Raw genomic sequence first — 10,871 nt, forward strand, 5'->3', positions numbered from 1 at the left:
GGCCCTGCTGCACTGACTCTCCTGCATGTTTTCTTGTTTGCTCTAAGGCTGTCCGGCAAGGCTGGGACTGCCTCTCCCATTTTAGGAGACAAGGGAAGAGAAGTTCAGAAAATTCCACGGCGAGGACCTGGGGGCCTGGTGAGGACACGGGCTGGAGGCTGAGGCCACTGCGGCCCCAGTGGACACAATGTTGTTCATTCACACTCCAGGGGAGGGAGTCACTTCAGGGTGGGGTTTGCTAACTTCGCATAGCAATTTAAGAATACTGACCCGGCCGTTTCTGGGAATGCAGCCGGGGAAGGGAGCTGATGGCTTGTGCTCCAGAAGGGCAGGCCCTTTACTAGTTACCTAATCAGACATCACTGGAAAGGTGAGTGTCTTGGGAGAAAAGCGTCACGTGCAGCCAACCTGCGATGGTTCTGAGCACCAGCCATGCTGCGCTCTCCAGACAGACTGCTCCCAGGAGAGAGGGGTGACACCCGGAGCCAAGGCTGTCCCCGAGGAGACCCCTGGTGAGTTGGCCTTGGGTGGCCGGGTGTGGATTTCCCCCAACCGCAGCCTCCGTGGGCAGCATCTAGAGTGGGGGCTCTGAGCCAGGCTCAGAGTTTGGTTCTATTTGCTGCCTGCAGAAATCAGCTTCAAACCCTCCCTCCCCTCCCCTGCCTGGTGTCCAGAAGGACCTTCCTTCTGTGGAATTCCTGTGTTGCAGGGGCAGCCTAGTGGACGGAGGTGGGGCAGGGACTCCACTGGTGTCCCCAGTCTCGTGGGCACACCTGCCTTGCACAGCTGAGGCAGGCACACAACGGACCATGCCCAGCTGACACCCCCCACCCCCGGCACTCACCAAATGTGATCCTTCCCTTCTCCTCCCCGTCGATGGCCTGGAAGAGGTCGGCCACAGGAAGCTCCGCCACCCCCAAGGCCGTCCTGAGGATGCAGGACAGGTCGGCCTCATCTATGCTGCTGTCCTCCTGCGACCCGTACATCTGCAAGGCAAGGTGCGGCGTGACCTCGCAGCCTCCCCCTGCTGCCCAGCCGGGCTGCTCCTCATCCCCTGGATGTCCCGGCTTTCCACCTTCACAGAACTCTGGGCACCCTTGGGGCCAGGTTGTGCCTGGTACGAGTGGACGGTGAGCATCAGAGTGGAGCTGCGTCCTAGGCCATCTGACCTCAACTCCCAGCACCCCTGGGTGCCTCGTGGACACTCAGCAAACACCGCTGGGCCCAAGGAGTCAACGCTGTTGATCCCCGCCTGGGAAAACTGACTGAACGACTCAGGCACAGCCAGACAGATGCAGAGACTCGGTGCAACCTGGGGCTGGGCCTTGGGTGTGCCGTGGGGCGAAGCCCAGGTTTCAGGATTTCCTTGACAGCACTTTTGCCTGTGACAGCTGGATCCGACCCTTACAGATGGACAGAAATGCTTCCTGCGGGGAGGGAGACTGTGCTTGGAGCCCAAGGAAGGAGATGAGGGGTTTACGTTGCGGACACAGGGACCCTGGAGTCAGAGCAGGAACAGGACACCACGGTCCACCATTAACCTCACACTCTAGAAATGTTTCCTGCGGGGAGGGAGACTGTGCTTGGAGCCCAAGGAAGGAGATGAGGGGTTTATGTTGCGGACACAGGGACCCTGGAGTCAGAGCAGGAACAGGACACCACGGTCCACCATTAACCCAGAAATGCTTCCTGCGGGGAGGGAGACTGTGCTTGGAGCCCAAGGAAGGAGATGAGGGGTTTACGTTGCGGACACAGGGACCCTGGAGTCAGAGCAGGAACAGGACACCACGGTCCACCATTAACCTCACACTCCTACAGGCCTACCTTCCCCTCCTCCTGCTCTGATTCTGGAGGCAGCGGCTCCCTGCCTGCTCGGTACCTAGACCAGGGCTGCAGGAGGGTCAAGGGCCTGTACCTGCGCCTGCCGGGCGCCTACAAACACTGGGCTCCCAGAGTCTGCAGGGCCCACCCCTCCCCCTTCCGCAGCTCCACACGGACCCCATGAGCCGGGGACCCAGATCCGCCCGCTCAGTGCCCATCTTCCTTCTGCCCCAGTGGAAGCACTTCATGGTCCGTGCTGGAGGCAGCGTGGGCCTTGCAGCTGGGCCCACCCCATCTCTCGAGGCCTGCGGCTACCCCTGGGTGCCCCCATCTACACCTGGCTTCAAAAAGCACCTGTGCCCGCTGACAGCTCCTGCGTCCTCATCTTTGTCCTAGATTTCTCTGCTGCTTTTAGATTTGTCAGATCAAATGTCTGCAGACTAAATCCACCTCGGTGCTGCTGGAACCTCACAGTTAAGCAAAGCCGGACCCAAGCCATGTGGCCTCCCACCAGCCCCCCTCTGGTCCCAACGCCAGCTCCGCCGCGGGCACAGCAGTGCTCCTCCCACCCCACCTAGCGGTCATGCAGTGAATAGCAGCGGCTTCGGGGGACACTGCAAGCTGCTGCAGCACGCGTTTCTGCATTCAGAAAATTACTTAGAAATTTATTAGAAAAAATTATACGAGAAAACGCTGGGAGGCAGGCCTGGGCCCACGCTGGGCAGAGACCTCGGGCTTGCATTTTCCCCCTTTCTGAGCCCGTAGCATTTTTACCACAGGAATAATGATACAAAAGAAAGCAAAATGCGGGACCCCAACAGTGCATTAAAAATGATTTCGAGTTCCCCTGGGAAGTCCCAAGTGCTGGCAGCATCTGTGTTTGGGACCATCAGTGCTATCATAACACAACTTTGTATCTCGACAGTCAGCCCAGGAGGAAATTTGACTGTAAAGCCAGGAAGGCGCGACTATCTCTACATCTAAAGTGCAGCCTGTGATGTGGTCACCCACACACCCTTGATGCGGGGTGCCCCAGGGCCTTCCTGTCACTGGCAAGCCCCACTGGAAGGTGCCGAGGGGCCCAGGGGAGGTGCCCCAGAGGCAGCAGATGAGGACAGTGCAGCATATTTAGCAAACGGAGATGCTGTGAAAGGCGTGGGCTGCAGGCAGGGACATGAGGGAGGCCTGCAGGAAGGTGCGGTACGGCGGGTAACCTGGAGAGTTAGACCCGCCAGCCAGGACCGTGCGGACATCTGCGGGGCACCCACTGCAGCCACTGCAGGCTGACGCAGGGCAGGACCCAGTAGTGCTGTGTGGATTTGGCGCCAGCCGCATCTGCTCCGCTGGTAGCTCCCAGAGGAGATCACACAGCTGTCCCCAAGGTGGCTGCCGAGGAGCAGCATGTGCTGTAACCCACGGCACAAGTCCACCTGAGAAGACCTGCTGGTGACACGCACACCAGCCCGTCTAGGCGCCCTGGGACATGGGAAGCCCTCTTCCTGCCTTTCCTGTGGGTGTGGATTGCTTACTCTGGGAGAAAACAGTCAAGGGTTTTTTGGGAATTTTACAATGGCTAGCACAAACTTCTGTAAAAATAGCAGTTAGGCAAATAATAAATTTGCCAATATGATAACGGACGATAAACTATGTCACAAGACCATGCTCAGGTCCCTACACATCAGATGCACGTAGAATCTGTACTTGCCTTGAACGCCAGCTGTATGGTGTCCAGGGTCTGGGAAGGCCTGCAGACGACGGACAAGGCGACCACGTACTCCCGCAGGTCCATCTCGCCGCCCCCGCCCTGTGGGAGAGACGGGCTTGGGTGACGGCTCAGCCCCCGGGCACACGAGTAGAACCAGTGTTTCTCACGGTCCCAGTGCCAGTCCCAGTCTGGCTGACACCACCAGCCCCAAAAGAAGGGCGTTTTGCAAGAACATCCCTAACCAGCTGGGTTCTCCTGGGTAACTGCACTGTGTACACTTCCTTAGGCCATTACAATTCACTGTCAAACCCTATGGAACTGCTCCATGAAGTGGTCTCAGCAAAGCACATGTGAAATAAGGACTGTCACCTGCCAAGACTCACATTTTAGGGAAAAAACCCAGCAAACACCAACGCTCATTTTAGCCTCTGAGAATTCACTCTCTTTAGGACAAAATAAGTGGATCTCGAGCCAGCAACGCGGCGTCGACGCGAGCACCAGGTCACTGGAATTCAGCCTGTGCCCCGCACAGACTGAGTTGCCTCTGAGAATTCACTCTCTTTAGGACAAAATAAGTGGATCTCGAGCCAGCGACGCGGCGTCGACGCGAGCACCAGGTCACTGGAATTCAGCCTGTGCCCCGCACAGACTGAGTCAGCACACACGCTTGTCTCCACGGGACTGTCAGCTGCTCTGGGTGAGCAGGTGGACGCAGAGAGAGGGGCGAGCTGGGTGCCCACGGGGACACTGGGGACCCTCTTCTGATGAGGAAGAAAACGGTCTGGACATGACTGAAGGGCACACCTCGGTTGGAGGAAAGGACCTCCTGAGCCACGTGAGGTGACGAGGAGATGAGCAGGAAGCAGAGGCAGAGGGGGGACTCCCTGGTCAGCAGCAGGGGGAGGACGTTGAGGAGGACCTGGGGGCAGAGGGAGCACCTCCCACCCCTGTGTAGACCATAGGCTGCAGGTCTCAGAGGCGAGGCACAAACGTCCCTGGTGTACTGTGAGAGAGAATGACAGCGTCTTTTGCAGGAGCCCCAGACCCGGCTCTCGCTGCATGAGGCCCAGGACGGTGGTCTCGGGAGGTGGGGCTCCAGGCAGGTGGGCTTCACATCAGACCCAGCACCTGCGCATCACGGTCTGAGCTCCTGTGTGTGAAGCCGAGACTACTCCCACCTCACAAGAACACTGTGCATTTGAAATAGTGGATATCGGAAAACGAAGAAGCCGCTCGCTGCCGTAGTGACCTCACACTGTTAGACGCTGAGCCAGTACTTTGCTGTTTCCTGTTCCACACCCAGCACTGTTGGAAGCACCGAGAACACAGCCACAGCTGTGGCTCTGACAGCAGCAGACACTTGCACGCAGGTGCGGCGACCTCTGCCTTTCTACCAGAGGGGCTGCTGCCGGAGCTTCGTCGTGCTGCGAGGTGGAAGAACATGCTGGATCACACGCCGTGTTGCTTCGCCGGCGGACAGAAGAGCAGGGACTGACACGATCCACAAACTCCCAGAGGCGCCTTCCTGTGTCCACGCCACACACTTGCTCCCCTCGGTTCAACCGAAGGCCGTGCTGCGGCTGCTCGGTGTCATTCACGTGCAGCACACCATGTTGTCACACAGAACGTGCCGTGTCGCCACACAGAACACACCGTTCTGAGGGGGGCCTCAGCACTTACCCTGTCCTGTGACGAGTGTTGACAGCACAAGTGTCAGTAATGTGACACAAACACCCAGAAAAGACCAGGCCTGGCAGATTTCTGGGTAAGCGTGGCCTCCTGCCCTCCTGCATGCAAGGTCCCATGCCTTCCCAAACCTGTACAGCCACCCCACATGTTCAGCGCCACAATAGCGCGAACGTCGACACCTCACTCAGCTACGATGTGTGACCTAATGATGACGTGCAGGGCGTGGGACAGCTGTCGTACCAGGAAGACACCCTCACTCGGTGACAGAAGGCTGCTGGAGAACCTCTAAAAGCCACCCCACATGTTCAGCGCCACAATAGCGTGAACGTCGACACCTCACTCAGCTACGATGTGTGACCTAATGATGACGTGCAGGGCGTGGGGCAGCTGTCGTACCAGGAAGACACCCTCACTCGGTGACAGAAGGCTGCTGGAGAACCTCTAAACCGGTCATCGAGAATGAGGCACATTATTCAGAAACTCTGCCGTGGCCAACAGGAGCTCCGGCGGAGCTGGCTAGTGGAAGTTCCGGAGAAGGGAGCCCCGGAGAGCACGGGCTGGGCGTTGCCGTCAGTAGGCCTCTTAGTGAGCTGATTTACAAAACCCCAAAACCACAGGCACGTTTATCAGCAAAGGATAACTTAGAAGTCAAATTTCTACATGCATTTAAAAGCATGGAAGGACATCACTGGGTGGGCTAATAAGGGGTGGTTTCCTTTTACTGCTTTCAAAATTGTCTAAAATATGTTTATATTATAATAAGAACAACTTATGTTTTGAAAAGTCAGAGGTTTCCCTTCCAAGATTCCCCCCTCCCCAGGTGACAGTCCCTACCTCATCGAACAGTGAAAACATGTCTTCGAGCACGCTAGAGACGGGGACCTCCAGGTACGCTGCAAACTCTGGAAGACCAATCTTTTCTCCCCTCTTCACCTTAGCACTTTCTGAATATTTGTCCAGATCTTTTTCAAGTTTTTCCGGTTTCAGCCTAAACAAAAAGAAGAGGGAAAAGTTTCTTTGTCAATAAAATTACTGAATGCTAAAAACAGGAGACTCACTGTTACAAGACTCATCACAGTATTAAAGTTGTTTATATCATAAGCAAGTTAGTTCTCAAGCAAAGGCATTCTAGTAATTTGGAGGGTGTGTAATGCATCTTGCCTGAGGGTCTAGGCAGGTGGTTGTGGACACCCCCTTCGGTGGCACCCGAGCAGATGGCTGGTGCCAAGCATCAGGGGTATTTCAGACACTTCTGTGTGGATTGAAATTGATATTTGAAACCAAACCAAACCAAACCGGAATAAGCATTATTAAGAATCATTTCCTGAATCACTAGCCCTGTGGCCTCACGTGGCTCCAGCTGGACCTGTTACTCAAGTAGCACCAGGGGACTCACCCGAGGCCCCGCACGAGCCGGGCAAATTCCAAAAGGCAAGTGTCGGCAGGGAGGCGGAGCTGTCCCTCCGCCAGGGCAAGCTGGCAGTCTTCAAATGTGTAGTCAGTCACGGAGACGCCCAAGGCCCTATGCAAGAGAGGAGGGCACCCGTGTCAGCCTGTCCCCACAGCAGCCTGTCCCCGCCATCCCCTCAGAGTAACGGGGTCAAGGGGCCACCAGGGCCTGGGGCATCTGAGGGCCTCCAGGGTAAATTGTCTTCTGAGGGCTCACCGGGAGTGATCTTCATGGTCTACACAGAAGGGGGTGACCGCTAACTACCTGCCAGAAGAAAAGCTCAGGGTGACAGAAGTCAGCAAGGGCCTCAACGACGTGGGCACCCGCCTCACAGGGCACTGGTTCCCTGTGGGTCTCTCCTGAATCAGCTCTGATAGAAACACAGGCGGTGGTGCCCTGTGACAACACATCGCACATCTTGCTCTGAGACCACCAGGCATCGACTCCAATGTCCTCTGCCCACGAGAACGTGCCTGTCCTGCCAGGTGTCTCCTCCCCCAGTGGGATCAAGGCAGCACAGCTTTATCTGCACAAGCAGTGATGCTTTCGCCGAGGTCTCAGTGTGTTTATTTTGTAGCCTATGCAAAATGTTATTCTTAAGTTAAAGATTAAAAAAGAAATATCTATAAATGCAGGCAGAGGCCACGGTGACAGAGGAAGTCATGAACAGAACAGGTGTCCAAGGACAGCGGCCGCCCCGGCTGCTAGAGAATGGGCCGACTTGGCGTGGGAAAGCCCCGGGGTGAGCCCCACCAGCCCTCGACTCCGAAAGAGCGGGAGGGAGCAGAGTCCGTCGTCCAAGTGTCAGAGAAACTAACACAAAGACCTTTAAGCACGGGCTGGAAGCACAGCGTGTGTGCAGACACGTGGCCAGCAGCAAGTCCTTGTATGTCCCGACTTCTGGGTGTGCCACCAGCCGGGGACCGGCACTCTGCCCTTCTCCCTTCCACTGGCACCTCAAAGGCAACTTCTAGCAATTCCAACAGCAAAAGTTACAGGTGGTAGAGGAAGCTCACGTCTATTCAAACGAAGCTGGGAAAAGCTGATGAAAAGAACTTGCTGGAAACATGGGCTTAAATCTCCCTTTCACACTCCCCCGGGTCTAGGGACATGTGCAGCCCCCTCCTCTTTACATGGGCTGGACTCGGGGACCAGTGTCAGTCTCAGCTTCCCTGAGCTATTCAGCCAGTGGCTGACAGACAGGAAAAGCCTCTTCCCTCTCCGGTGGAAGCAGAGGACGGGGCCTTGTGGCCTGCCCCCTCCTGCGGTCCCCATGTCAATGGGGCCTCCTCCTGCTCCTCACTGGCACCGGGAACCCAGAGGAGGGTGCGAGTGGGAGATACAGCACCTGAGCCTGCCACCCGTGCACCCGGGCACCTTTCCCAGAGCCCTGGGGGGACGGGGCCCTGGGCGTGAGCCCACACACACAAGCCTTCAACCACAGCACGGGGTGGTGGGTACCCCGGACAGAAGAGCAATGTGCAAAGTCCATATTTAGCACTAAACAGATGCTTAATAACTGATTCCAAATTTCAATGACTTTGAACACGGGGCTGCCCCAAGCTCCGCAGTTAGCGCGGCGTTATTGTGGTTTCCGTCCCACTAAACACGCACGCGTGTGGTGTCTGTAGTCACTCATTTGGTTTTATCCTGTGTCCACATCTATGCTGAAAATCAGCGCATCACGCTGTAAAATCCTGGGAGAGGTGAGGGCGTCTTAAAGAGAAGACACCCCCACAGGGGCGATGGGTGGGGAATCCCGACCCATCTCCATGGTGACTGGGGTCGTTCCTATCACGTTTCTGTCTTCAGCGCTGCCCTGAAGTCAAGACTGAGCCATCCTGCAGAGCTGCATCAGGTCTCAAGAAAAATAACCTTTCTTGACTATTAAAGAAAACACACTCATGGTAGAAAACGTGCCAAATATAGGAAACAAAACAACCCCCCCCACCCCCCAGAATCTCCATAACTGAACGGGGCTGTTAATAATTTCACAAGAGCTCCTAGTGCCCTGGCAACACTGTGTGCAATCACGCCATAAGCAAACTGCCTTTCAAATCTTTACTTGATGGCTGTTAAAACTCCCTTGGCCAGCACGACCACTGTGGGGGAGCAGCCCCTCAGGTGACCCCCAGGAAAAAGGGACAGGTCCAGCTGAGGGCCACCCAAGAGCTCTCCTGGCTCCTCCCAGGTATGATCTCAGGTGGGGCTGGGGACCAGGGAGGCCCTTCCAGGGCACCTGGCTGGGGCCCATCCCTGCCTCGCCCACCCGGCCCATGCTGGTGCGGCCCCTCCCGACCGTTCTCCCAGCCAGCACGGGAGGCGTGGGTTAGTGACCACAGCAGACCCTCCAGCGGCCCTGATGTGATGACAGAATATGGTTCTCAAGGAATTGTAGTAGGATTTTTAAGAGCATTCAGAATTGCCACAAAGGAAATGACAGCACTCTCCAATAACCCTGAAAATATGTGTGAGTTCCTCAAAATGTGTTTTAAACAGGTGGCTCTAAAATAATCAGTGAGGCCCATGAGCCATCTCCCACTGAGTTTTGTAAAGTCTGTCCCCTTCCTCTCACGTCCCCAAACATGGATGGCACCACAGCGGAAGCCCTGAGTGTGGGTTTGGTGGAAGTGTGAGTGCGCCTGCCCTGCCTGTGCCCGCCCTGCCTGGCGCCTACTCCCGCTGGGTGTTCGTGTTTGCTTGGAGCTGTCTGTGCTGGAGGCTGCGTGGGCCTGTGGGGCACAGAGACTGTGTGCACCCATCTCTGCCCTCTGCATGTGCCCGGGAGGGAGAGGGCGTGGGTCCAGGGAAGAGAGCGACCCAGACTGAATTTGGGAACTTGAGCTGAGTGTGCACAAGGTGACTCAGGAGTCAGGCAGGGTCACCAGCACGTGCTGAAGCCTGCCAGCCTGTGTCATCATCTCTTGGAACTTGCCTCTGGAGAGGCACATCCCCAGCCCGCCCAGAACTGCTGCATCGGGGACTTCAGGGTGGGGCCGGCAGCCCCGGGTGGAAGAGGCTTCCCGATGCTTCCCTGCAGCCTGGGGTTGAGTGCCCTGCAGAGGAGGACCTCAGCTCCACCTGATGAGAGCTTTGCAGGGGAGCAGCAGGACGGGCGCCCAGGTGGGGCTGGCAGGTGGGGGATGACCGCTCTGGCCGTGGCAGTGAGGGGGACAGAATGCTCATTTCAAGGATGTGTGTCTGGGGACACAGAGGGATGAAAGATGGTCAGAGAGGGAGGGAAGTGAGCTGACGCCCGCCGTCCACACAAGCGGGGGCTGCATGTGAATGGGCAGTGGGGGTCTCCCCCGTACTCCCAACTGCATGCGCAGAAGTCAGAGAAGTAGCTCAAGTTATCTCGCAGGATGAAGTGTGCAGTACCACGCTCAGCCCAGCAAGATGCAGCAAGGCCGCTGGTCAACACCGCAGGGCCGATGAACACGTCACGCTGCGAGGGTCCTCCTCCTGGGTCCTAAAGCTGCCCAGGCCAGCTCTCTGCACAGAGAGCACGGCACCTGGGTGACTGATGGCTGTGCGTGTTTGAAACTTGTGAACGAAGCAGTGTTCAGCCATTCCCAAGTTCTGGACACATCATAACGTCATCAGACAAACACGGGACCTAAAGCATAAGGTCAAGCACACTCTTGCCGATGTGGACAGTGCCCATTCATTCCCTTCTGCAGAAACCCTAAGGCTCCTGGGCATTTTTACAGTAATGCTGTAAGAGACGCCCCCCCTCAGGGAGGGGAGAGAAGATGTCACTCACTCTGCCATGACACACCGCACGTTGCTGGCGTACAGCGCGGGGTTCCTCTTCTCCTCCTCGGACGGGCTGTACACAGGCAGGAACTGCACACACAGAGAAGCTGCGTCACTCCACGGATGTCACAGGACACGGCCCTCACCAGCGCCCTGCAGAGGACCACTGTGAGGCTCTGCCGACATAGTGTCCATCAGAGCCGCCTTCGAAGCAAGCACACACACACACACACACACACACACACACACCCACAGTGCGTGCACCGCACACACAGACGCGCACACACACACACACACAGTGCGTGCACCGCACACACAGACGCGCGCACACACACACACGCACACACACACAGTGCGTGCACCGCACACACAGACGCACACACACACACACGCACACACACCCACAGTGCGTGCACCGCACACACAGACGCACACACACACACACAC

The 10,871-nt window shown here is 56.9% G+C and overlaps 1 protein-coding gene across 1 annotated transcript in view; it reads right to left on the reverse strand.

Moving 5' to 3' along the window:
- Positions 1-844: 844 nt before the first annotated feature.
- LOC103581774 (lysophosphatidylcholine acyltransferase 1-like) overlaps positions 845-10,871 on the reverse strand; it is a gene marked incomplete at its 3' end in the record, with an annotated part of 28,197 nt that continues 18,170 nt past the window's right edge. The window contains exons 6-10 of the mRNA XM_008563527.1: positions 10,432-10,542; positions 6,612-6,737; positions 6,050-6,203; positions 3,527-3,625; positions 845-986 (exon numbers count right to left, since the gene is read on the reverse strand). Coding sequence (XP_008561749.1) covers positions 845-986; positions 3,527-3,625; positions 6,050-6,203; positions 6,612-6,737; positions 10,432-10,542 — 632 coding nt within the window. The remainder of the gene's footprint in view (positions 987-3,526; positions 3,626-6,049; positions 6,204-6,611; positions 6,738-10,431; positions 10,543-10,871) is intronic.

Source organism: Galeopterus variegatus, unplaced genomic scaffold, assembly GCF_000696425.1.
Source record: "Galeopterus variegatus unplaced genomic scaffold, G_variegatus-3.0.2 Scaffold13906, whole genome shotgun sequence".
Taxonomy (NCBI): domain Eukaryota; kingdom Metazoa; phylum Chordata; class Mammalia; order Dermoptera; family Cynocephalidae; genus Galeopterus; species Galeopterus variegatus.